General features: G+C 53.7%; 1 protein-coding gene across 5 annotated transcripts in view; it reads right to left on the bottom strand.

Annotated features, from left to right (window-relative positions):
* Positions 1-4390: 4390 nt before the first annotated feature.
* IGDCC3 (immunoglobulin superfamily DCC subclass member 3) overlaps positions 4391-26965 on the bottom strand; it is a 36116-nt gene continuing 13541 nt past the window's right edge. Inside the window, exons 2-14 of one of the 5 annotated variants that reach the window (XM_030931501.1) lie at positions 22614-22707; positions 13004-13148; positions 12482-12612; positions 11950-12087; positions 10476-10634; positions 9147-9312; positions 8619-8866; positions 8256-8420; positions 7760-7951; positions 7503-7607; positions 6936-7074; positions 6600-6807; positions 4391-6357 (exon numbers count right to left, since the gene is read on the bottom strand). In XM_030931501.1, the coding sequence (XP_030787361.1) occupies positions 6133-6357; positions 6600-6807; positions 6936-7074; positions 7503-7607; positions 7760-7951; positions 8256-8420; positions 8619-8866; positions 9147-9312; positions 10476-10634; positions 11950-12087; positions 12482-12612; positions 13004-13146 (2019 nt within the window). In that variant the 5' untranslated portion in view covers positions 13147-13148; positions 22614-22707 and the 3' untranslated portion in view covers positions 4391-6132. Of the gene's footprint in view, positions 6358-6599; positions 6808-6935; positions 7075-7502; positions 7608-7759; positions 7952-8255; positions 8421-8618; positions 8867-9146; positions 9313-10475; positions 10635-11949; positions 12088-12481; positions 12613-13003; positions 13925-22613; positions 22824-26965 lie in introns of those variants that run through there. The other 4 variants (XM_030931500.1, XM_030931498.1, XM_030931499.1 and 1 more) reach the window with 4 other exon arrangements.

Genomic DNA, 26965 nt, shown 5'->3' with positions numbered 1-26965 from the left:
CAGGCTCTTCCTCGGTCTCCTCTTAGCCCCTTCTTCTCCCCACTCCCTCCCTGTTCCAAGGTAGCTACGGGGGGGCCCAGGGGAGCAACAAAGCCCTCAGATCAGTCCCTTAAGTCCCCTCATACCCTGGACCTCCCAGGCTCCAGCGATCCTCACACCTCATCCTCCCGAGTAGCTGGGATTACAGGCATGTGCCACCATGCCTGGCTAATTTTCAAATTTTGTGTAGAGACGATTTTGCCATGTTGTCCAGCTGGTCTCGAATTCCTGGCCTCAAGCTGTCTCCCGCCTTGGCCTCCCAAAGTGCTGGGATTACACAGTGAGCCACTGTGCCCAGCCCTCTAATACCTCTTTGAGGGAGGGCCTTGGGTTTAGCTGTTCCTCTCCCTGACTTGAGCCTTAACTCAGAATTCAAGGCAGGCCCCCAGCCTTAGCTGCTCCCACTCACTCATTCCGTGTCCAGCCCCAGCATTCCCATAGGAGTTGGGGGTACCCTCTGTCTCCTGCCACCCCCAGCTGTGTCCCCACCAACCTCATGCACAGTCCCAGGGCCATGGGGTAGAGCTTTCCTCCCCTCCCTGCCTCCTGGCTCATATTTGTTCCCCACCTGTCCCTCCGGCGTGGCCCTGTAGTCATTTTATTTATTTATCTACCTATTTATTTGAGGCAGAGTCTCACTCTAGTCCAAGCTGGAGTGCAATGGCATGATCTTGGCTCACTGCTACCTCCGCCTCCTGAGCTCAAGCAATTCTCCCCAGCGGGTGAGCCACTGCTCCCTGCCCCTGTGGTCATTTTAAAACAGTCCATACATTCTTTGACCCTCCATTGAAAAGAAGACTCTAATTCCCCTCGAATTCCCTGAATGTGGCTTGCCTTAGCGACTTGTTCTAAAGAACTGAATATACCAGAAGTGATGATGCATCACTCGGGCCAGCATAGAAATGATGTTGCAGTTTCCACCTGGCTCTCTCTCTCAGGATGCTTGTCCTTGGAACCCAGCCACCATGCTGTGAGGAAGCCCAGGCCACACAGAGAGGCCACGTGGAGATGCTGGGCTCACAGCCAGCATCAGCCACCAGACTCGGGAGGGAGGAAGCCTTCAGAGGATCCCAGCCCCCAGGCTTCAAGCTGCCCACGCTAATGCAGAGTGTAGCAGAGACAGCTGCCCCTGAGCCCTGCCCAGGCTGCAGACTTGTAAGTCAAATAAATGTGATGTGAAACCACTGAGGTTTGACTGCACTCCAGTCTGGGCAACAGAGTGAGACCCTGTCTCTTAAAAAAAAAAAAAAAAAAAAGAAAAGGTTGGGCATGGTAGCTCACACCTGTAATCCCAGCACCTTGGGAGGCCGAGGTGGGCAGATCACGAGGTTAGGAGATCAAGACCATCCTGGCTAACACAGTGAAACCCCGTCTCTACTAAAAATACAAAAAATTAGCCAGGCGTGGTGGCGGGCGCCCGTAGTCCCAGCTACTCAGGAGACTGAGGCAGGAGAATGGTGTGAACCTGGGAGGCAGAGCTTGCAGTGAGTGGAGATCATGCCACTGCACTCCAACCTGGGCGACAGGGTGAGACTTGGTCAAAAAATAAAGCCGGGTGCGGTGGCTTATGCCTGTAATCCCAGCATTTTGGAAGGCCGAGGCGGGCAGATCGTCTGAGCTCAGAAGTTCGAGACCAGCCTGGGCAACATAGCAAAAGTCCATCTCTACTAAAAATACAAAAAATTAGCCCAGTGTGGTGGCGTGGGCCTGTAATCCCAGTTACTCGGGAGGCTGAGGCACGAGAATTGCTTGAACCGGGGAGGCAGAGGTTGCAATGAGCAGAAATCATGCCACTGCACTACAGCCTGGGTGACAGAGTAAGACTCTGTCTCAAAGAAAAAAAAAAAAAAGGTTTGGGGTTGTTTGTTGCACAGCATTAGATGATTGGAACAGGTTGCAGCCTTGGTTGCGGCAGATTTCTGCCCAAAGATAGTTTGTGGGGGGCGGTGAGATTTGAGGGGGTTCTTCAGCCTGAGGCCTCTGGGCTATTTGAGATCTCAGGACCTGGATTCCAGTCAGGCCACTCAGCTTTGACACCTATTTCTGCTAACCTTCCTCACTGGAACCCTGCTCTGTCATCTACCCTAGCCTGGCTGAGACTCGTGATGGTTAGGCCAGGCCCTGCCTATATTTCTGTGGGTTTTGCATACAATTTGCATATATCTGCATGATCATACTTTGGTGGATTCTTTTTTTTTTTTTTTTTTTGGACAGAGTCTTGCTCTGTTGCCCAGGCTGAAGTGCAGTGTTGTAATCTCGGCTCACTGCAACCTCCACCTCCCGGGTTCAAGCAATTCTCCCACCTCAGCCTCCCGAGTAGCTGGGATTACAGGCGTGCACCACCACGCCTGGGTAATTTTTGTATTTTTGGTAGAGATGAGGTTTCACCATGTTGGCCAGGCTGGTCTTGAACTCCTGATCTCAGGTGATCCACCTGCCTTGGCCTCCCAAAGTGCTGGGATTACAGGCGTGAGCCACTGTGCCGAGCCCATGTTGGACTCTTGATGAAATTTCACTTGAAAGTAGGGTTCTGATGGCCGGGCGCGGTGGCTCAAGCCTGTAATCCCAGCACTTTGGGAGGCCGAGATGGGTGGATCACGAGGTCAGGAGATCGAGACCATCCTGGCTAACATGGTGAAACCCTGTCTCTACTAAAAAATACAAAAAACTAGCCGGGCGAGGTGGCGGGCGCCTGTAGTCCCAGCTACTCCGGAGGCTGAGGCAGGAGAATGGCGTAAACCCGGGAGGCGGAGCTTGCAGTGAGCTGAGATCCGGCCACTGTACTCCAGCCTGGGTGACAGAGCAAGACTCCGTCTCCAAAAAAAAAAAAAAAAAAAAAAAGAAAGTAGAGTTCTGATCCTGAAAGAACATCTGAAGGCACCTGGCCAGGCACTTCCAGAAGAGGCCTGTGTGTAGTGGCTGGTGCCTATAATCCCAGCTACTTGGGAGGCTGAGGCAGGAGAATTGCTTGAACTTGGGAGGCGGAGGTTGCAGTGAGCCGACATCATGCCACTGCACTCCAGGCTGGGTGACAAAATGAGACTCTCTCTCAAAAAAAAAAAAAAAAAAAAAGTCCAACATGTAATAAGACAGAAAAAAATATGGGAAAAAATATCGAGCTGGTCTGGGTGAGGGTGGGCAGAGAGAGTGAGGCCCTCCAGAGAGCTCCCCCTCACCCCAGCCATGGCCAGGGAACCCAATTTACCAACTGCTCTCCTGGTATGTTCCTCTCGAAAGGTGCCCCTGGGTTTAGAACCTGGCTTTCCAGGTCTGCCGAGCTTCCTGGGTGTGAACCCAGGCTTTGAAATTCACCAGCAGCTGCATTATGCCGCTGCCTCAAGTTTGAGGCCAGCTGAGACCTCCAGATCTTTGTCAGCATAACTGCCATTAAGCCCAGCCTCTCTCGCACCTGTCTGAGCCATAGCAGCCCCAGTCACCTGGCTTCAGGAGCCTGGACTAAGAGACAATGGCAGAACAGAGAGGCCTGGTTGGAGTCCTGGCTGAGTGCCCTGGAGAGAATCACTCAGTCACAGCCTGTTTCCTCAGCTTCAGAATCGGGAGGAAACCAGTCCTTCCTCATAGACAGTGCATGAAAAGCACACAGCCCGGCCTGGCCAGCACCTGGAGAGCCCTCAACCTTGGTGGGCTGAGCAGGCAGTCTCCTCGTTGCTGGCCAAGGAGGCGTGGAGTGGTGGTCAGAATGCAGAGCCTGGAACCTGGCGGCCTGGCCTGGATACAAACTCGGATCCTGTGTGAGGATCAGACTGACCAACTGGCTGTGTGGGCTTTTGGACATTTTCTTCACCTCTCTTTTCTTGGTTTCATTAACAATAAAATGGAGATGACCGGTCAGGCACAGTGGCTCATGCCTGTAATCTCAGCACTTTGGGAGGCTGAGATGGACGGATTGCTTGAGGTCGGGAGTTCGAGACCAGCCTGGCCAACATAGCGAAACCTCGTCTCTACCAAAAATACAAAAATTAGCTGGGTGTGGTGGCACACTCCTGTAATCCCAGCTACTCAGGAGGCTGAGGCAGGAGAATTTCTTGAACCCGGGAGGCAGAGGTCGTGGTGAGCTGAGATTATGCCACTGCACTCCAGCCTCGGCGACAGAGTAAAAAACTCTGTCTCAAAAAAATACATTAAATAAATAAAATGGAGATGACGGTCACTAGCATGTCTTCCTCACAGGGAGGGGTGAGGGCTCGGGAACTGCGCCTCGTGTGGCAGAGGTCTGTGGTGTGTGGGGTCTGCTGCAACTATCCCAGGTTCTGGGCCTATGAGGGCCCTGGCCCACCCAGCACCCTAGCCCCTCCCCCAGGGCCTGACACAGCCACCAAAAAACTCCAGGTTCACTTTGGCAACAGGACTTTTATTCAGTCAAAATGAGCAGAGTGTGACAAAACCCAAGTCAGGCCAGGTGACCCCCAGCCCCACCCTTCCCAAGGGAAAGAGGGAGGTTCCCAAGAGAAGCTGCCTTGGGAACAGAGGGGGCACTGCCTTGGAGTTTTGTGGCGCCCTGGGCATCCACACATCATTTGGGAGAAGGGAAGGGACTACCCTTCCCCAAGTCCACACAGACACAGCTCTAGTTTTCTAGGAAAACACCACAAATTCTATCTTCTTCAGCTAATTAACTAAAGTTCAGGGTGGGGGTGTCCCTAGAGGGTTGGGGGTCAGGGACTTTTATGGTCTAATCTCATTCTTAAGGAATACACTTATTTTTTTTTTCTTTAAAAAAAAGTTTTTCTTCTGCTATTTAAAAAAATGTTTCTGAGTGTAACCAAAAATAGGCATTTGTTTCCTTGGTTTTCTTTTCTTCTTCTTTAACTAAGTAGTTCAAAGAACAACACAACAGAAAAGAGAAACCAAAAGTCACAAGAACACAACCCTTAACACACCTTGTATAAAAATAGCTTCCGGCCGTGGCTGCTGACAGTGGGTGCTCCCCTGTCGAGGGGTGGATCAGGCTGGCTGGGTGCCTGAGGCTGGGGCGCCTCTGTAGGGGACACCCACACCCCCTCACCCTCACACACACCCATCCCACACATGGTACATTCCAGGGGCCGGGCCTGCAGGACAGGAGGCAGGCGGCCAGGTGATGCCACCCTCCCAAGCCCAGGTTCCTCATGAGCATCCCCATCAAGGATGGGCTGGCTCAAATGGGAGTGGACAGACAAGACGGGGACAGGCGGTGTGCTGGGAGGTGGCTCGTTTGGACAATTTATACTTCAAGGAACAAATTTCCTCTCATTTTTGGCTTCTTTCACATTTTCTCTCTGCCCAATCCATTTCTATTTCCGTAGGCCACAAGAGTTCCCCTTGGTGGCCTAACCTCTGGCCTCTCCTCTGCAGGAGAGGCAGGTGGGCTGTGGGCAGGAGGGGTGGGGAGGCAGGTCCAGTGACAACACAGCCCACAGAGCCAGCGAGCCTTGAGGTAGACATTTTCTTTCACACCCGGAAATGGGGAAATGCTTTTTTTTTTTTTTTTTTTTTTAACTCTGGACAACAGTGTGGGAAGGGAGAGGGGGGTCCCCATCAAGGGGGCTTGAGGTAGGAGTGCATTCGGGCTCTGTGGGGTAAGGAGGCTGAGGCCACTGCCCCACTGCCCCCAGGACATTCATTCCGGCTGAGGTAGGTGCTGAGAGCCAAAACAGCAAAAATCCATCCTGAGAAAACAAGGTCGGTGGAGGGTGACAGTGTCAGGGCCCAGCTACAGCAGGGTCATCTTTTGGAGTCTAATTCACCTTCCTCTATCTCTCTCCCTTTTGTTTTTTTTTGATTTTAAGTTTTGCTTTTTAAAGAAAAATGTTACTTCAGTTCCAAGTCACGTGGGTGCCAGGCAGAGGTGAGGGGGCGTCAGCCCAGGGAGGGAACGGGCTCCTGCAGGAACTACTCCAGCTCCTGATGGGTGTTGCGAGTGGGGGTCCCTGCCAAGGCTGCCTTGGGTTTTGACAACCCAAGAGGCAGTCAGGACAGAAATGCTGGGGAGCCCCCAGGACCATCCAAATCCCACATGACAGTAGAAATCTTGCTTTTGACCTGAGAATGGGCCCCCTCTCCGGCCACCCTCTGGAGCCTGCCAGACACTGGCTACTGTTCAGAGTGAGCTGGCTGGGTAACCCGGGCCTCTGCAGGCCTGGCAGCCTGGCCTTCACTGAGGAGGCCGGGGCCTCCATCTGGGGGTGGTGGGGCAGCCGCCAGGCCTGCGCAGGAGGCTGTGGCCTCCGCTGTCTTCCCCTCCATCAGGCCGCACCCCTGAAGTGGCAGCATGGAGAGTTGGGTCTCCTCACACGGGGCAGGGGCTGCCGGATCCTGCTGGGGAAAGAGCCCGTCACACAGGTGTGAGCTTGAGGGCCAGGGCGCCAGGCTCCAACTCAACCCCACTTGGGGCTTAGGGTCTCCAGGTCTCCCTGCCTGACTCAGGGGCACAGAGAGAAGACCTGCAGCTTGACTAAGGCCAATGATTGAGGCCCGTGGCCAAGGTGAAGGGGTGCAGGATCAGAGGGTGACGGTGTCAGAGCCTGAGGCGGGGGCTTGTTCAAGACATGGACACTCACTGTGGGTCTGGGGTCTGGCTGCCCTGCTGCCCCGGCCGGGGGGAACAGCTGCTCCAGCTCCTTCATATCCACATGTTTCTCATCTCGGCCCAGCTGGCCCCGCTCTCCCCGTCTCGCCCCATTTAGGGCCAGAATGCCAGGGTCCCTTTGGCTCCGGGGACCCTGAGGAGGGGACAGCTGGTTTTCCACATCCTTACACAAGAGGACCCTAGGGGTGAGCCAAGAGTTGAGGGGAGGGAGAGAGACGAGAGACAGAGGCAGTGAGCCCACACTCACCTTCTCTAGGCCTAGTCCGCCACACACCAGCCCAGCCCCTCTCCCTGGCCCAGGACCCACCTGCCCCTTTGGCCGAACAGGAGGAAGAGGACACAGAAGATGATGCAGGTGACCCCGATGTGGATGCCAATGACGATGCCTGTGGTGGATGTCTGGTTGGCGGCCTCCTCCTTCCGGCAGTCACATGGTGGGCTCAAGGCTAGGGACAGGGACGGGTTGGAGGCTTTGGCTCTCCAGGTCTGAAGCACTCCTAAACACCCAGCCTCTGGGGGCTCCTCTTCCTTTAGCTGCTCCCACCCCCAAATGGGAGTGGGAATACCCTTTGACTTTGCCTACGGGACTCCAGTCCAATCTTTTTGGTTCTTTTTACCAGATACTAGGAATAGCATGGACCATTTCATCCTTGCCACAGCTTTGTAAAGTAGGTACTATTATCTCTGTATTATAGAGAAAACTGGGATCAGAGAGGTTAAATAACCTGACCAAGGTCACACAGCCAGCATGTGCATGGCCAAGCTTCAAACTGCAGTCTAAGCCTGTGCTCTCAAGCGTGGCACATGCTATCTCACCCTGTTACTTTCCCTGCTTCCCACCCACTCAGCCCTGCACTCCATCCCCAGCCCTCACCTGTCCTCTCAGATGCTCCCCTCAAAGACACAAAGCGGACTGTGGCGTTGCCATCTCCATGCTGGTTGTAGGCAAGCAGCTTCACCTCGTACACTGCAGTGGGGTCTGGGGGAAGGCAGGGCGGCTGAGTGACTGCCCCTGACCCACCACGTGCTCTGTCCTAGCCGGGAAAGGGAGGTGACCCCTGTACACCACCTCCTGGCCCTCAGCGCCGCACCCTGCCCAGCCCACTAAGCCCCGGGTTGTGTCTGCCTCACCGAGCTGGCTGAGGTTGTAGGAGGAGACCGTTCCAGGCAGCAGGATGGGGCCGGTGAAGGAGGTCTTGCTTGCTGGGCGGTAAAACAGCTTGAAGCCGCCCTCGTGCTGGGCCAGCCGGGGCCAAGGCTCCCACAGCAGCTGCAGGGAGGAGCTCCCCAGGACCCGCACTGACAGTGGAGGTGGGGCAGGGGCTGCACGTACAGAAAGAGGCCATGATGTGAGGACCCAGTGGAAGCTCTACTTTTCTACTTTCCACCTGTGACCCTGACCCCCAAAAACCTGACAGCCCTCTGGCCTCTGACCCAGAGCATGTGCTTACGAAAGCAGTACCTTCCTATGAATTAGAAAAAGAAGCCCTTTCCTCCAAGTAGACTCAGCCCTGACAGGCTCAGGGCCGGGCACCCAGCACAGTGCACAACCTGAACAAGTGTGCATGGTGGTTCTGCTCTGATACCCTGAGTGCCTGTGGTTTTGTGCTCCACACCCAGGCCTCACCTTCACCCAGGGTGCTGGCTAGGGTGGGCACAGAGGCTGAGCTGGCCCCCCTTGGTGTGTAGGCCTTGATGTAGAAACTGTAGGCCGTGGAGGGCTCCAGGTCGCTGACCAGGTGCTGAAAGGTGCTCTTGCTGACTGCTTCCTGATACTCCAGCTCTGGTGGGTCTGGAGAGGCACAGGGTGGGCAGGGGAGTGTGAAGGACTGGGGGAGTCCTGCCAGCATTGGTGAAATGAGGGCAGCCAGGGTGCCCAGGGGGGACAGCGGGGAGAAGGAAAGGAAGGCACCGGGTCAGGACGTGCATGATTGGAAGGGATGAGAAATAGTGAATGAGAGGAAGGGGGAGCAGAGCTGGCCGCGCGCACCAGCAGCCTTCCTGATGTGCAGGACGTAGCCGATGATCTCCTTGGTGTTGGCCAGCGGCTCACTCCAGGACACACGCACCTCAGTGGAAGACACAGAGACCGCCCGCACATTGCGGGGAGGCCCAGGGAGCCCCTCAGCCCACAGTACGGTCAGCCTGGCACTGGCCTGTGATGAGCCCGCACTATTCTCAGCCACACACTGGTAGATGGCTTCATCTTCAGGACCGATTCCAGAAATGGTCAGTGTGCTGCAGGGGAGAGAGAGAGCCTCAGGTTCCCTCCTTCTCCCTGGAGGTTGACCAAATCTCCCCATTTGAGAGATGGAGAAACAGTCTTTCCAGGAGACTAATGACTTGTGTGAAATCTCCCAGCAAGTTGGTGGTGGAACTGGGACTCCAACCCAATCTCCAGACTCCCAATTCTGTGTTCTCCCTGGCAGGAGGTGCACAGTCTACTCAGGCCACTCACTCCAGGCCCCCCTTTCCTTGCTCTCCCAGGTCCTCACCCCAGCACACACCACACATGTACCTGTTGTTGTTCTTGAGCCTGACGTGGCCTCCCGGCCCCAGCACCTGTCCATTCTTCAGCCATGTGACGTGAGGTGGCGGCTCACCCTGGGCTTGGCAGGTGAACATGGCTGTGGTCCCAGCTGGCCTGGAGATGGACTGGGGATGCTGCACAAACTCAGCTGGGGCTGCGAGTGGGGTCAGGATGGTGGGGGGGTGGGTACGGACAGAGACAGCTGTGAGTGACGGCATGAGGAAGGGAACAGGGGATGGGACCAGAGATACACAGGGCGAGAGGTGGGCTCCAAACACACATCTGCCCCCTGAAGACTCCTCCAGGTGGGGCCCAGCCTCTACTCCTGCCCAGCTCAGGAGATGGCCCACCTCCCTCTTCCCTCCGCCCCAGGCAGACCCAAGAGGACTCCTTTATAATGACTATTTAAAAGACTGACATTTGTATCCGAAAGCAATCAAGCTGAGCTCCCTGTTCAGGAAATTGTTAAATAAATAAATGTGCTAATAGGTTTGGCTGCACCTCCAGAAAGCAGTAATGACGGGGAGATGTATGAGCCTCAGTACCGGGGGCGCCCTCGCCCCCACATTCAATTCTGCTCTCCTCCAATCTCAGGCCTCAAGCCTCTATTAAAACCGGGAAATGAAATGCTCCATCACTTTCATTTGGACAGATTAATGGCACATGGAATGCTAAACAAACGGGCATTTAAGTTCCTAATTCTCCCACTTCCCACCCTTTCCCCCACCTCATCTCCGGCAGGGAACAACCACAGGAAAACCCTGAAAATGTTCATCCAAGCCCAGTCACGGGGACAGTTAAGCCCCATGGCCAGAGGCCAACTAAAGGACCTGGTTAGTGGCAGGGCCCCGCCCGGCGGAAGGGGAGGCAGCTTTGCGTGCACAGTGAGGCTGCTGGCGACAGCGTGAAAATGACAAGCAGGCCAGAAGCGCACATGCAGGCAGGTGTGAGCATGGACGTGCCACACGTGTGAATGAAAACAGCACGTGGGGAGACACGTGTGAGCGACACAGGTGGGGACACCAGCTGAGATGAGAAAGTGGAAATGACTCCCCGGGTGTCGGGGCGCTGACGGCCCCCAGAGGGCATGCAGGGGCTGCTGCATGACCAAGACGGTCTACCCATTCCCAACGCAAGCATTGGAAGGGAGAACGCACCGCCTTTGGCCTGGCCTGGGGGCCGGTGAGGGGTGAGGGGCAGGGCAAGGGCGAGTCCAGGAGACTGGGGTGAGACAGGGCCCTGGGGTTGGGCCTAGGCCAGGAGGAAGGGACTGTGCGGAGATCCCTGCCCTCCTCCCCAGGGTTGGCTGATCCATACCTTGTACCACCAGCCGGCCCTGTGCTGTTCTCCTCACCCGGGTGCCAGGTCTGTTGGCCGCACAGACGTAGACGCCGGAGTGCTGGACCGTCACGTCTGAGATGATGAGGTTTCCCGTGCCCAGCACCTGGATGCCCTCCACCCCAATAGGGCGACCATCTGGGGAGGAAGGGGAGGGGGGATGGCTGAGGGTCAGATATAGATGTGTAAGAAGGAAAGTAAAGGAAACTTCCAGAGGGCTCGCCCTTCCTCCCGTCTTCCAAGAAGCCTCAGTCTTTGACTCTGCCCCTTCCCTCCCAGGCACCTTAACATGGAAAAGGCAGCAGAGTGCAGCACAGAACCCTCGTGCCCAGCAGCGGACGCCCTGTCCTGAACCTAGCATCACCACTGACTCACGGGCCACCTGCAAGGCCCTTCCCTTCTGTTTCACAGTCTGTAAAGTAAGGAGTCTGGATTAGATTGACGTTTCCAAGCCTGGTTTATCTCTCTGGATCCACGTTTACATATCCATTCTATGCCCGGATGGTAAGTCACATCACAGTACCCCTGTGACCTGGTACAGGGGGGACCCAGTTAACTCTGTTTCCCAAACTTGTTAGACCAGTAGGCCATTCCTTCCCGCTTGACAGATCATGCTTTGGGAAATGTTGGACCAGATGGTTCCTGGAGTGCCTAGAGGTTCCTCCTAATGGTGAGGCCACTCTTCCCAGTCTCTCCCAGGGACCCGAGCCCTTCCCCCACCCCCACCAGGATCAGATTAGCACAGTCAGAATACAAGGAGACAGCTCCCCATTCAGGCCCTGAAGTGGCGAAATCTACTCCATTATCCTGCCTGCTGCCCCCTCCCTCCCCATCACTCAGCTGCTACAATGTGGCACAGTCTCCCTGTGAATGCGGCCCCACCCCACCCCCTCCAGAGTTTCCTTCCCGAGCGACCTTTCCGCTCAGACAATGTGGGCCCATCTGCACCCTTTCATTTCTCTCCTTCAGCTGCCTGGGGATTTAGGCTGGGGGACTTAGGGGGCCAGGCTAGAGACTGGAGGGCCCAGAGTGAGGATCTAACAACTGGCTGGGATTTTGAGGGGCTTGGGACTGTACAGCTGAGGAACACGGCCAGGGTATAGAGGACAGGAATTAGCAGGAGGGGACAGATTCTGGGGTGCTGAGGGCTGCTGAAGGGTGCTGGGGTCCCCAAGGCCAGGGTGAGGGGAGGACTGCCAGGATTGGACAAGGTAACCCAGGGAGCTAAGCCATCCCTGCAGGGAGAGGGAGAATAGGGTGGACAAGGGGGCCTCCCTGGTCCTTCCAAGAGAGGGAAACTTACCCTCTTCCCAGATCACAGGGATAGAATGGACCCCCACAGAGAACAAACAGGATTCCAAATTCCCCCGGAGCTGGGTGAGGAGTTTGAGACTGGCCCTTCCAGGGGGTGGGACAGGCTGGGAGGGGCAGGGGCTGTGGGGATGAGGCTCACCCAGGCGGCTCCAGGACACAATGGGGCGCGGGTTGCCCGTGGCGACACACTCAAGCACCGCGGTCTGGTGCACTGTCAGGGTGAGGTTCTCAGGCCCCACGAGGATGGCCGGCTCCTTGTAGGCCCCAGAGCCCGAGCCTGGGAGGAAGATGCCACATTTCCTCACTTCAGCTGGGTACTTTCCTGCTTCTTCACCCCACCCACAGCCCAGGACACAGCGGGTGGGAAACAAACACCAGCCCAGAAACCAGGTCCTGTGGGTAGAGAGATACCAGCGGACCAGGACATTCTGGACATCCGTCCCTCTCCTGCTGGCCCTGCAGGACTGCCAGCAATGGGGGAGTCCTGGAGATCAGCATAGGATGGGATTCCCAGGGGGAAATGAGCCAGAGATCCAGCCTCAGATTCCTGTGCACCCTCACGCCAGGCAGCACAGAGCCCGGCACTCTGCACGCACGTGGCCGAGAAGGCTGCAGAGGCCAGTTGAAGCGGGTTGATCTAAGATTGGGGGAAAGGGCCGAAGGACCCTCACCTGACACGGTGAGCCTGGCCCCGTGGCTGATCCGGATACTGGCGATGTTTGAGGCCACGCAGTGGAAAATGCCACTGTCCTCAGCTCGAAGTCCTGTGATCTGCAGGACCCCCTTGGGCAGCAATGTGTACCTGTTGAGGGGAGGGACACAGTTGGCCACCAGCACAGCCATTGATATAATCAGCCACAAAGACTCTGGGCATCCAAGACACAGCCCAGGCCCCAAGCACTGCACCATCCCAACATCATCAGACTCACACTGGGACTTTCGAAGGTGGATATACCCTCAATTCCAGCCTTGACAACGATCACACATGATCCTCAGACACATCCATGCGCCTAGAATCTGGGCCCAGCAAATCATGTGGATACGCAGTCTAAACTGCGGTTGCAGAAACACCACTGTCTCAGGCACCTGTGGGCACCAACTGCAGCTCCCAGAGCCGCGGGCAGTCCTTCTCTAAGGCCAGAGTCACTGGCCAACTCTTTGTCTTCCCTCTGTCTTTCCCACACGTGACTCACCTCTCATTGTCCGTGTCAATTGGGACTCTGTTCTTCTCCCACGTGATCAGAGGTTTGGGAAGCCCATGGATTTGGCACTGGAAGCGGGCCACGCCACCCTCCTCACCCACGGTGGCCTGGGGATGCACGTGGAAGTCCGACATGGCTGGGGGAAGAGAAGTGTATGATTGCGGCGCGCTGCTGAGGGCAGAGGGGAGGGGAGAATGGGCTGCAGTGGAGTCACAGGCACGGAGACCTGGAGCCCACTCCATCAAGGGGCAGGAGTTTTCCTGCGAGAGCAGTAGCTTGGGGGGCCCATCAGCACTTACTCCAGCCTCCAATAGCTAGGAAACATCTCCCCTAACAGGTGGTATAGGCTGGGTCGGGATACTTTGTAAAAAGTCTGGACAAACTTCTGGATAACAAACCTCTAATAAGGAAATCCTGGGCTGTTCAGACTTCCCTTGGAGACCTTGGTCCCCCAAAACTGACCCATGAAGGCCAATCAGACAAAGCCCCACACCCCACTTTTTCAGCTTTCAGATGCATTTTCATAAACTCTCCCTAAGGCAGGCAAGGGCTCAGATCCTCAGTGCTTCACATTTTATAGAATTGGAAGCTGAGGCTCAGAGAAGGGAAGCAATTGGTCCAATGTTGCCCAGCAAGGACACTGGTCATCAGGCCCTGGTTTCCAGGCCCGGGAGCTTTTTTTTGGTCCCTTCTCCTCCTCCTACTCCTCCCACCCCCCAGTTCATCTGCAGTCTCTCGATGCACCCCAAGAGGGTGTTGCATCCATCCAAGGTGACAAGCCTCTCAGAAGACTGTCAGACCTACCAATCTACATTTCAATGTGTCATAAATATTCAGGGACCCCTCCCCACCTTTTGGGGATCTGAACTAACCGCTTGAACTCTGGTCTGCAGAGATCATCAGTGCAGAGGGGCTGTGGTGCACCCTCCCCTCCCAGTGACAGGCTGGTTAAGTGTTCCTGCCCACCCCCGTTTCCACCCATGCCCAGACCCCACCCTGTAATGCCTGGGGAAGGAGCCCCTCCCACTCGGGTTCCCAGCTTCAGCACCAGGGCTGCGATTTCATTAAAATCCACTTTGCTTCAAGTGCGGGAAGGCGGTACACCATCTGTCCAGGCAGGCAGCCCCTCGTCTCAGGCACTCCATCAACTGGGACAGTTGCTCCCCTCCCAGAGGAAGCCCTCCCCCACAGCAGCAGGGACACTGGAGCTCATCCTGGCTCCTGCTCCTGGATCCCTGGTGTGGGCAGGCCACCCTCCCCGTGGCCCCCATGCCCCATCTCAGGCCCCCTCAATCCACCAGCCTGATCTGGCCTCCAGGGTGGCCCAAAAGGCAAGCCTTTGTGCCCTTCCACCCAGAGTCTCTGGGGGCTGGCTCCTTTGTGGCGTGTTCTCCATCTCATTTGCATGTGGTTCATTAAATATAAACATGCATAAAAAATCCCCCGCCCTGCTTTCTCGTCTTTGAGGGCCTCCTGGGAGTGCGGCTGATGGGTATGTGCGCCTCTTTGTACATGTGTGCAGGGCTGTGTCTCTGTGTATGTGGTCTGAGTGTCCACGTCTGGACAGGAATCCGTCCACTGCTGCGGCGGGTGTGTACCTCTGGTTCGGTGCAGGTAATCAATCACACACATCCCCATGTAGGTACAGCCCTTATAAACAGTACCTTGGGGCCCTGGGGGTGGGAGGTGGGGGGTAAGTGTCCCAGCTGGTGCTCCCATCAGGCTTGGTGAGAGGATCCCCAGGGAGCACTGGGAGGTCAGCCTTCCTGGTCTCAGGCCAAAGACTGTGTTTGGCCAAGGGAGGTCAGCCCAGGGTCTTGGGGGAGGGGGGCCGAGGTGCTGCTGGAGCCGCTCTACTGGAGCCTCTCTACTGTCTCTAGCCCTCCACCTCCAGGAAGGCAACTGGGTGCCATGAGCCCAGGGAGTGGAGAGGGCATCCAGGCTCCCGGGTCAGCTGTCTACGTCCCCCAGGCCCTGCTCCTTCGAAGATGGGGAGCTGCCTGCCTCCTCCTCACTCCAGCTGGAGAGGAGCTCGCAGTCCCCCAGGGACCTGGGGTGGGGACTAATGGCTCTGCTGACTACAGATGCCTCCTCATTAAGGAACGAATCCTTTTGTGCTTCTAGTCCCATTCTGGGCTCCCTGGAGGCACCCACTGCTAGAAGCTGGCCTGAGGAAATATACAAGGGAAAGGGCTTTTTCTTATCAGGGTGCTAGGGATGGAGAAAGTCTGGCTTCCACTGCCTGGCTCACTCCTCCTCCCCCCAGCACTAAGCAGCCACAGCACAGCTGGACATGGTGCTAGAGCTGGAAGGGTCACAGGTATGGAGCCAGTCTGATATCCTTCACTGTGTACAGTGCAACTGACTCCTACGGGTCCCCTGGGGCCGCCTGGATGCAGTTAAGTCCACCTCCTGCTCCCATTTCCCATCCATCAGAGCAGCACCTTGCTGTACCTCTCCATCAGCTTTACTTGGTTACAGTTCTGCTAAACATTTAATTTGAAGGGTAGTTTTGCCTTTAAGAGTAATTGAAAACCATGAATCTGCAGCTAATCTCTTTATTTTAGGAAGGGGAAACTGAGGCCTAGGCTCTCTGCTGGGATGTCCCTTAGTTCTGCAACAAGTTTCTCACTCTCCAAAGCCAGGTAACCACAGAGTGGACTGCATGTTGGACTAGCTTCTTCTCACTGTGTGGAGGAAGGGTAATGAGCTCTAGGGAAGGCTCTTCACCCCCACCCCTGGGAGTCCAGCTGGCTGCACAGGTGTGGTCCAGGAAGGGCAGGTGCAAGAGGAGGGTGTGGTCCTCTTCATCTGAGGCTCCTCCTTCCCTCCCTTCCTTATACCCTCTCTCAGCTTTTTGGTCAGTCCCGCATATTCCTTAGGCGTCCCAAGATTTCTGTGAGACCCTGGGCAGGCAGCGTCCTCTCAGCCACAAATGAAGGGAGTGGACGAGCCACTCTTCAGGGCTCCTCCAGTCCTGCCTCCCTATCTGTCTTCATGAACAGGATTCACAATCTCTGGGCCAGCAAACTCAGCTTAGCTGGAGTCTCCTAAAATCTTCCATGTACATCTGGTTCATAAGCAATAGTATTTTTTCTTTTTTTTCCTTTTGAGACAGGATCTCACACTGTCACCCAAGCTGATGTGCAGTGGTGTGATCCTAGCTCACTGCAGCCTTGACCTCCCAGGCTCAGGTAATCCTCCCACCTCAGCCTCCTGAGTAGATGGGACCACAGGCGCACACCACCATGCCCAGCTAATTTAAAATTTTTTTTTTCTTTTTGAGATGGAATCTTGCTCTGTCGCCCGGGTTGGAGTTCAATGGCATGATCTCGGCTCACCGCAAACTCCGCCTCCCAGGCTCAAGCGACTCTCCTGCCTTGGCCTCCCGAGTAGCTGGTACTACAGGTGCACACCATCACGCCCAGCTAGTTTTTGTATTTTTAGTAGAGACGGGCTTTCACCATGTTAGTCAGGCTGGTCTCAAACTCCTGACCTGGTGATCCGCCCGCCTTGGCCTCCCAAAGTGCTGGGATTTCAGGCATGAGCTACTGCACCTGGCCAATTTTTGTATTTCTTATAGAGACAGGGTCTCCCTATGTTGCCCAGGCTGGCACAGAATTTTTTTCTTTAGGAAGTTTGAGGAAAAGGGATGTTGGGGCCACTTCAGCCCCCTCAGGGTGGAACATGTTTGATTCACAAGTGTGTTGATGCCCTGGCTTGTGCCAGGAAGCCACAGAGCTGGGTGGACTGTCCCTCATTATGTCTCTCTAGGGAGAGGGTCCCTGGGCAAACCTGAGGAAGTGGGGCTGAAGGCCAGACCTCAGGGCACCCTGAGATCTGAACGAGTCACCCTGCAGGCCACTGCGTTGCTGATGACAGTACAGACCAGCTAGTATGTTAGCACTGAGTATTTATGTCTGGTGCTGGTGGTATTGTGTCTGTGGCTGGTGCACCTGACAGTGGTGCTGTCACTTTGGCTCTTGATGCTTTACACTCCTGTGGATGTCTGTTGGCCTGGTGGGGACAGTTTTGGGGGGTGATGGGCAATGGTCTTCCAGGTGTGAGGGCCAGAGAAAGCAACAGGAAGGACAAAGTCCTGCTTGGCAGTGGGTGGGGAGAAAGGAAGAAGGTACCTTTGTCTACAGCGATCTGGGAAGGAATCTCCCAGCCCCGCCCTGCCCCCACCAGAGGTGCGACAAGGTTGTGGGGAGAGACAGAGGGCAGAAAGTGAGCTTAGCAATTCACAGGAGTGGAAGGGAACAGAACACAGGCAGGAAACAGTTCCTGGACACCTCTATAAATCACCCAAGGGGAGGGGCCTCCTGAGAGCCAGATCTGGGGCCGCTCAGGGAGGGGAGGGGGACTCTCTTCCTGGTCCAGGACCTCTGGTGAGGTCAGGCCTGGATCTGATTAGACAGGCTCCAGGGGGAGGTGGGGGGCAGCAAAGGGTCGAGGTAGAGTGCTGGGAAGGAAGCTCAGGTCCCCTACCCTTTGGCCATAGCCAGACTCCTATCCGGTGTGTGATGGTAGAAAAATCTGGGGGCATGTTTGGATGCAGAGTCCAAAACATAACCTTTGCAAAAGCGAGGGGCCCTGGGGCTCTGAGGTACCGGCTGTCCCCACCTCATACAGCCATTCAAGAGGGCCAGTTGTGAACCACAGACTCTTCTGAAGGCCACCAAGGCCTGTTCCCTCCTTGTATCCATCCCTGCCAAAGACCAGGGACACGCAGCCTTCTGGATGTCCAGCCCCTCCTCAGACAGGTGGGATGATTATCATGTTTTTGCTTACTCCAGACACATGCCTGAATCCCATACACTTCTACCCACTGCCCCCAACTTTTCCCTTTAGAACCATATTTTTTCTTTTTTTTTTTTTTTTTTTTTTTTTTTTTTTTTTTTTGAGACGGAGTCTTGCTCGGCCGCCCAGGCTGGAGTGCAGTGGCCGGCTCTCAGCTCACTGCAAGCTCCGCCTCCCGGGTTCACGCCATTCTCCTGTCTCAGCCTCCCGAGTAGCTGGGACTACAGGCGCCCGCCTCGTCGCCCGGCTAGTTTTTTGTATTTTTTAGTAGAGACGGGGTTTCACCGTATTAGCCAGGATGGTCTCGATCTCCTGACCTCATGATCCGCCCGTCTCGGCCTCCCAAAGTGCTGGGATTACAGGCTTGAGCCACCGTGCCCGGCTATTTTTTCTTTTTTGAAATAGAGATTCACTCTATCACCCAGGCTGCAGTGCAGTGGTGGGATCTCAGCTCACTGCAACCTCTGCCTCCTGGGTTCAAGGAATTCTCCTGCCTCAGCCTCCCGAGTAGCTGGGACTACAGGCGTGTACCACCATGCCCGGCTAATTTTTGTAATTTTAGTAGAGACAGGGTTTTGCCATGTTGGCCAGGCTGGTCTCGAACTCCTGACCTCAAGTAATCCACCTGCCTCAGTCTCCCAAAGTGCTGGGATTACAGGCATGAGCCACCACGCCCGGCCCACATTTTCCAATATAGTGGCCAGCTATTCAGCACTTGAAATGTGGCCAGTCCAAATTGAGATGGGCTGTAAGTATCAAATACACATTGGATTTTGAAGACCTAGTATTAAAAAAAGAGAGAGAGAAAAGACCCTAATCTTAGGGAAATGCAGATCAAAACTACAATGGGATGCGTACTATCAAAAATACAGAAAATAGCAACTATTGATGAGGATGTGGAGAAATCAAAACCCTTGTGCACTGTTGGTTGAGACGTAAAACGGTGCCGCTGCTGTGGAACACAGTATGATAACTCCTCCAAAAATTAAAAATAGAATTAGCATGTGATCCAGCAATCACACTTCTGGGTATATACCCCAAAGAACTGAAAGCAGGGTCTCAAAGAGATATTTGATAGTGTCTATAGCAGCATTATTCACAATAGCTAAAAGGTGAAAGAAACTTGTGTCTATTGACAGATGGATAAACAAGATATGCTGTATCCATAGAGTGGAATATTATTCAGCCTTAAAAAGGAGGAAATCCTGACACATGCTACAACAGTGATGAACCTTGAGGAGGACACTATGCTAGGTGAGATAAGCCAGTCACAAAAAGATACTGCATAATTCTACATATATGAGGTACCTAGAGCAGTCAAATTCATAGTCCACAGGGCCTTACATCATCAGAGGACTTTGAGTAAGTTTCAGTCATCAACATCCCATGTCTGTGCTGTCCAATGTGGTAGCTACAAGCCACATGTGGTCATTTATTTATTTTTTGAGGCAGGGTCTTGTTCTGTCACCCGGGCTGGAGTACAGTGGTACGATATCAGCTCACTGCAACCTCCACCTCCCAGGTTCAAGCGATTCTCATGCCTCAGCCAAGTAGCTGGGGTTATAGGCACCTGCTAGCACGCCTGGATAATTTTTTGTATTTAGTAGAGATGGGGTTTTGCCCTGTTGGCCAGGCTGGTCTTGAACTCCTGGCCTCAAGTGATCCTCCCACCTGGGCCTCCCAAAGTGTTGGGATTAACAGGCATGAGCCACCATGCCCAGCCTCACATGTGGCCCTTTAAATTAGAATTACAGCCAGTTGCGGTGGCTCATGCCTGTAATCCCAGCACTTTGGGAGGCCAAGGTGGGTAGTTCACATGAGACTGGGAGTTCAAGACTAGCCTGACCAACATGGAGAAACCCCATCTCTACTGAAAATACAAAATTAGCCAGGTGTGGGGGCACATGCCTGTAATCCCAGCTACTCAGGAGGCTGAGGCAGGAGAATCGCTTGAACCCGGGAGGCGGAGGTTGCCGTGAGCCGAGGTAGCGCCTGGGCAACAAGAGCGACACTCCGTCTCAAAAAAAAAAAAAAAAAAAACTTAGAATGACATACAATTAAAAAATTTAGTTCCTTCCTCTCACTAGCTCCATTTCAAGTGCTCAGCAGCCACAAGTGGTTACTGGCTACACTATGGGTCAGCACCAATAGAGAGCTTCAGTCATCACAGAGAAGTCTATCAGATAGCGCACTGGTCCAGACCCGAGGCAAGGACGTGGACTCCCCTACCTCCCCTACTGCCTTCTCTCCTGCTCATGGTCTCTCTGGCTGTCCCACCAGAGAGCACCCCTCCTCTCCATCCTCATCACTGGCCAGCCTTGCCCTGCCCGCACCCTCCCCTCTTAGACACGTGGACTCAGAGGCTGATGACGAGGCCCACACTGGATCCCATGCTAAGGCTGTCACGCTGCAGGGCAAGGAAGGCCTCACATGGAAAGATTTCCGTTCCCAGTGAGGAAATACTTGCTAAAAACTGTTTTTACTTTTGTGTGTTTTTTTTTTTCTTTTTTTTGAGACAGGGTCTTGCTCTATCACCCAGGTTCACCTCGACCTCTTGGGCTCAGAACTGTTTGAGGTAGTGGTACAGGGAGGAGATTAATGGTAAAGGTTCTGGAATCGTACAGAACTGAGTTCAAATCTCAGCACCACCATTATGAGCTGTGGGATCTTGGGCAAGTGACAGAATCTCTGGAAATCTCTATTGTCTCACTTATAAAACAGGGAAGATCACAGCTCACGTCGCTAGAGCCACTGCAATAGGGGGATTCAATGAGCTATGTTCGTAAACTGCTTAGCGCAGGCCTTGGCACAGAGCAAATACTGGCTGGCTATCTATTCTTGAGGGAAGATGGTATAATCTTGAGTTAAAAGGGAACTGAGAGGTTGTGGAAGAGCAGGGCGGGGGGTCAGGAAGAAATGGTGGTGGCTCTCTTCTCCCTTTAAAGGGCAGCCTCTTTCCTCAGAGGGGATGAGGCTCGGAGAGTGTGTGATGGAGCTCAAGCTGTCTGGAGAAGGGAGTAAAAACTGGATTTGCAAGGCCTGAATGGTGTGGGAGCAGGATATGGGTGGGGCGAGCAGCAGGGTATAAACCAGAGCCTCTTCTACCTTACTTCTGCCTGGGGGCTTCACAGGGGTCCCAATAGACAAGCTGTCAGTTGGAAGAGGCCACTGGGTAATTGAGGCCTTGATTTCTCTAGTAAAACGTTTATGAAGCCTATAAACCCAGCCCTTTATTGGCCAGGCTCATTCCGGGGGTTGGATGTGGCTCTCCAAGGTATAGTTAAAACACCTGCTGAACTCAGGCACCCGATGGCTACTCTGGCCTCCACACGGACCCACCGGAGCCACCAGGAAGAGTGCTAGTGGGGCACAGCTGGGGCAAGACGGCCCCTGGAGGGCAAGGAGGCCAGCCATGTCGAATGCTCTTTAAACTCCTCAAGGCACCTGCAAATGTCCCATCTCTAGAAGTCTATGAGGGGAAAGGTGGTGGAGAGAACCCTGAATCTGGGAGAGGCTGGCCACTTGCTCAGGGTCCCTGGTGGGGTAGTGGTCTTGTCAGCAGGGTTCTCTGGCCCAGGCTCACCCTTCCCAACCCTCTGTCCCATGTACCCATCATTCGGGTCCCCACTTAGCCCCTGACTTTGGTTCTGCTAGAGAAGAACCCCCACACTGACTGGCTGTGATCATCTGGGGTGGAGGAAGCGTGACTTACTTCCCTGGGCTTCTAAAGGAGCGTCTGAGAGTTGAATGAAGGCTCTGAACCCAAAGAGTATGTTCTGAGAAAGGGGAAGGCTGTGTGGCATCTGGGTGTTGGAGTGGGTGGGAGTGGGTATGGGAAGACGGGTGTCTGGCATTTACAAATAGCCTCAGGGGACTGTGGTGGCTTCGCTGGGGGTGACTGACCCATCTGGGACTTTGCCTAGTGACCCTGCTCTGAGGAGCCTCTGGATGGCTTTGTCTGCCTTCTTGGCCTTCTCATGTCCTTCACCCCCTGCCTTGGGCCCCTGAACCCCAGCCCCTTCCTCCTCCCTCCCTTGTTACCACCAGCTCACCACTCCCCCACACCCAATTCTAACACAAAAGGCAACTTTGTCTTTCAAGTCAGCAGCCATAAATCCACATCTCTCCCCTCTCAGCCACCTCTGACAAACGGGGGCCTGGATGAAGGAGAGGTGGGGGGCAGTGGGAGGTTGGATTCCGCTTTGGGAATGTCCCCACATCTAGCTGTTGGTCCCCTGGCTGGCGGACTGGGTGAAATGGACTGCAAGGCCAAAGGCGTGGCTGCAGGGGAGGCAAAAGGGCTCTCAGCAGCCTCTAGGCTAGACTTTTACAAGCCAAGGGGAATAAAACCGCTTAAAGCCCTGCTTTTAATTACTCAGCTCCATAATTTGGAGGCTCCAGTTCTTCCTCCAGATCAAGCCATGAGCAACTCCTCCCTCAGTGGAGGGTGTGAAGTGTGCCTGGGGGTGTGTGCTGTGGGATGCAGGCAGGGCGCCTGCCTTAGACAGCCCAGGGACTAGGGGGTGCACTGCCCTGCATTTCATGGTAGCCTCTCACGGTGAGGGAGGAGGGAAAGGGAGAAAAGCATCTCCTGCTCCATGTGACAACCCTACCAACCTCACGGCCAGGTTTACAAAAGCAGTCCCAGTTTCAAGTATTTTGCCCTGTTTTCATCCTACATATCAGGCAATGAGTCAGGACGTGTCCTGGTTTTTGGTTTGGGAAATATAGTCATCTGTTCTATTTACACAGCAGACCCACTGAGTCAACTGTAAACATTCATTCAACAGATACTTACTGAATGCTAATGTCTCAGACAGGACGTTCTGGCACCCCAGGAGCAAACTCTCTCCATCCCACAAATCCGTCCTTAGATGTGCACACCTAAGCTCCTAAGAAACATCAGAAGGATGATGGCCAGGTGCAGTGGCTCACGCCTGTAATCCCCAGAACTTTGGGAGGCCGAGGTGGGCAGATCGCTTGAGCCCAGGAGTTTGAGATCAGCTTGGGCAACATGGTGAAATCCTGTCTCTACAAAAAATACACAAATTAGCCAGGCATGGTGGTGAGTGCCTATAGTCCCAGCTACTCAGGAGGCTGAGGCAGAAGAATCGCTTGAGTCCAATAGGTTAAGCCTGCAGTGAGCTGTGACTGCGCCACTGCCCAGGTAACAGAGTGAGACCCTGTCTCACACACACACACGCACACACACACGCACACACACACACAAATACAAAATAAATAAGAAAAGAAAGAAAGAAAAAGAAAAGAAAAGAAAAAACAAACATCAGAAGGATGAAAGCACCAGAGCCAGGAAGGTCACTGTCACAGTAATATGGTTCTGAAAAACAAAGACCTGCAAAGGCCATCAATGGGCAAAGGTTAGATATTACTTCCATCTGTATAACTCTGAGAGGTAGGGATTACTAGCCCTTCTAAGTTAGGTAACTTGCCCATGGTCACACAGCCAGTCAGTGATGTTAAGGCAAACATTTGGACTTACAATGGTCTGACTCAAAATCCAAGGGTCTTTGCCTTCATCACAAAGCTGTCCTCAGTGGGGAAATATATATTCAAATGACCCTTAAACATCACTGATGAGGCCTAGACTCACCCAGAAAAACACAGAGGCACATAACCTCTATGTTGCTAGACCCTTACTGCCACCCTTCCTACTCATACTCAGAGTCACCCATGACACAGCAGGCTTCACTTCAACTCCCCCAGGGTTTGGTGGTAGGTTTTATAGAGAGTAACTAATGCAAATAAGCACCATAATAAGGTGGTATTATCACCCCCACTAATGGGCGCTGTGCCGCCACATGGCTCCTAATTTCTATTAATACAGGCATATAAACAACCAAGATGGCTCTTCCTTGAGCACTTCCAACTCTGCCCTCCAGCAGATCTGAGCTATAAAGCCTTGCGAGGGTGGGCCTGCAGGTCTGTGCCTGTAGTCTAGCCCATTGGGTTGTATAAAATACAGAATTAATTTTTCTGTTTTGGGGGGCTTGGGGGGAAGCACTGTGAAATGCTAGTTAGTGGCTTCCATGGAGTAAAAGGGTGGCCACGAGACTCAGCTCTTTTTTTTTTTTTTTTTTCTTGAGACAGAGTCTTGCTCTGTCGTCCAGGCTGGAGTGCAATGGCATGATCTCGGCTCACTGCAGCCTCCACCTCCTAGATTCAAGTGATTCTCCCACCTCAGCCTCCTGAGTAGCTGGGATTACAGGTGCCCGCCGTCATGCCTGGCTACTTTTTTTGTATTTTTAGGAGCAATGGGGTTTCACCATGTTGGCCAGGCTGGTCTTGAACTCCTGACCTCAGGTGATCTGCCTACCTTGACCTCCCAAAGCGCTGGGATTACAGGCGTGAGTCATCATGCCCGGCTGAGACTCAGCTCTTTTAACAACTGGATATGTGATCTTGGCAAAGGCAAAGCCCCTCTTTGAGCCTCTTTTCCCTCCTCTGTAAAATGGGGAAATGCGAGTTGGACAGCTCAGTTACTGGGTCTCATCCAGCTGCAACCTTTGAGGCACATCTGCTTGCAAATACCAGTCAATGGTGCAGGGTCAGGGGCTGGGAGATGACTTGGAATTCCTCTCTGCCTTGGACTTGAAAATGTCCAGGCCCAGCAGAGCCGCTCTCCACAAACTGTGCGTCTCTACCGGTGTCAGGGTCACCAATCTTCCTTATGTAAACCTGCCCAGTCCCACAATATTCCTAACTTCCGTCGTTCTGGTCAGGACACTGGATCTCCCTCACCTCCCGGAAGGGTGTCTGGTTAGAGGGGCCCAGGCTGCAGCTATTAAGTAAATTGCTTTCACATGATCACAAGGACAACTCAACAAAAACAGATACTTCCTCCGAATTTCCAGAACCATATATTAGGATTTGTAGGAACTAACATAGTTGGGGTTTAGGTAACAGAGAGGCAGGTTGAGATGAGCTCCTGGCTCTGTCACAGATTCCCTCTGTGACCTTTCGGTTCCAACCTTGATTTTCTCATCTGTAAAATGGGAGTGGGGCAGGATAGACAAATAATCTCTAAGGTCCATACTAACATTAAGATGCTAGGATAACACTGGGTAAAGTGGCCCCTTTCCATCTGTCAGAGGCCTGTGAACCAGAGTAACTCCATCTTAAACAGGAGCTGGGTGAAACGAGGCTGAAATCTACTGGGCTGCATTCCCAGATGGGTAAGGCATTCTAAGTCAAAGGATGAGATTTTGTCAGCACAAAATACAGGTCATAAAGACCTTTCTGATAAAACAGGTGATGGCCGGGCGCGGTGGCTCATGCCTGTAATCCCAGCACTTTGGGAGGCCGAGGCAGGTGGATCACCTGAGGTCAGGAGTTCGAGACCGGCCTGACCAACATGGCGAAACCCTGTCCCTACTAAAATATAAAAACTAGCTGGGGCCGGGCGCGGTGGCTCAAGCCTGTAATCCCAGCACTTTGGGAGGCCGAGACGGGTGGATCACGAGGTCAGGAGATCGAGACCATCCTGGCTCACATGGTGAAACCCCGTCTCTACTAAAAATACAAAACCTAGCCGGGCGAGGTGGCGGGCGCCTGTAGTCCCAGCTACTCGGGAGGCTGAGGCAGGAGAATGGCGTGAACCCGGGAGGCGGAGCTTGCAGTGAGCCGAGATAGCGCCACTGCACTCCAGTCTGGGCGACAGAGCGAGACTCCGCCTCAAAAAAAAAAAAAAAAAAAAAAAAAAAAACTAGCTGGGCATGGTGGCACATGCCTCTAATCCCAGCTACTTGGGAGGCTGAGGCAAAGCAGGAGAATTGCTTGAACCTAGGAGGTGGAGGTTGCAGTGAGCTGAAGTCATGCCATTGCACTCTAGCCTGGGTGACAAGAGCGAAACTTCGTCTCAAACAACAACAACAACAGCAACAACAACAAACCAGGTTGCAGTAAAGGAGCTGGTTCTAGCCCAATAAAACCAAAATGGACACGAGAGTGACCTCTGATCATCCTCACTGCTACACACTCCTACCAGTGCCATGACACTTTACAAATGCCATAGCAACGTCAGGAAGTTACTCTATGTGGTCCAAAAAGGGGAGATATGAATAATCCACCCTTTGTTTAACATATCATCAAGAAATAACCATAAAAATGAGTAACCACCAGCCCTTGGGGCTGCTCTGTCTATGGAGTAGCCATTCTTTTATTCCTTTACTTTTTTTTTTTTTTTTGAGACGGAGTCTCGCTTGTTGCCCAGGCTGGAGTGCAGTGGCGCGATCTGGGCTCACTGCAAGCTCCGCCTCCCGGGTTCACGCCATTCTCCTGCCTCAGCCTCCCCAGTAGCTGGGACTACAGGCGCCCGCCACCTCGCCCGGCTAGTTTTTTGTATTTTTTTTTTAGTAGAGACGGGGTTTCACCGTGTTAGCCAGGATGGTCTCGATCTCCTGACCTCGTGATCCGCCCGTCTCGGCCTCCCAAAGTGCTGGGATTACAGGCTTGAGCCACCGCGCCCGGCTCCTTTACTTTTTTTTATAAACTTGCTTTCACTTTGTACTGCAGACTTGCCCTGAATTCTTTCTTCGCAAGATCTGACAACCCTCTCTTGGGGTCTGGATTGGGACCTCTGTCCTGTAACATATTTCTGGCCATCACAGAAGGACTATAGTGCAGAAACGCTTAACCAACGGCTACCTTTGGGTAAGTGTTGGGGTCCTGTAACGTATTTCTGGCAAACAGTGGAAGGGACGATACTGAGGAGACACCCCAACCCAAAGGAAATAGACTGCAGGGCTGATTGGAAGACTTTGGGTAAGTGATGCGGTATCCAGGTAAAGAATGGGATTGGGTTAGTGGCCCAACTTCAGGGAGTTAGAGTCTCTTCAAGACAGAGTGGGTTAAAGGCCCCTCTTAATAAAAGGCAAGGACGCTTGAGCAACCCTGGGTTAGAGGCCCGACTTAGGAGGGTCAGAGTCCCTTCTAAGATTTAGGGGGTTAGAAGCCCCTCTTGGTAAAGTCCCTCTTGTCTAAGAACAGGTTTGGCACTATGGGATGTTAACTGCTATCTCTTTCGATTAAGCTGCTTTGCACTCTTTGCTGATGGCTGTGGGTTATAGGATTAGGCATGTACAGGATCTTGGGACATGGGGAGCTTTTTCCTCCCTAAAACGGGAAACT

Source organism: Rhinopithecus roxellana, chromosome 5, assembly GCF_007565055.1.
Source record: "Rhinopithecus roxellana isolate Shanxi Qingling chromosome 5, ASM756505v1, whole genome shotgun sequence".
Classification (NCBI taxonomy): domain Eukaryota; kingdom Metazoa; phylum Chordata; class Mammalia; order Primates; family Cercopithecidae; genus Rhinopithecus; species Rhinopithecus roxellana.
Note: the sequence above shows the minus strand (reverse complement) of the source record. Positions and strands in the feature narration are given on the sequence as shown.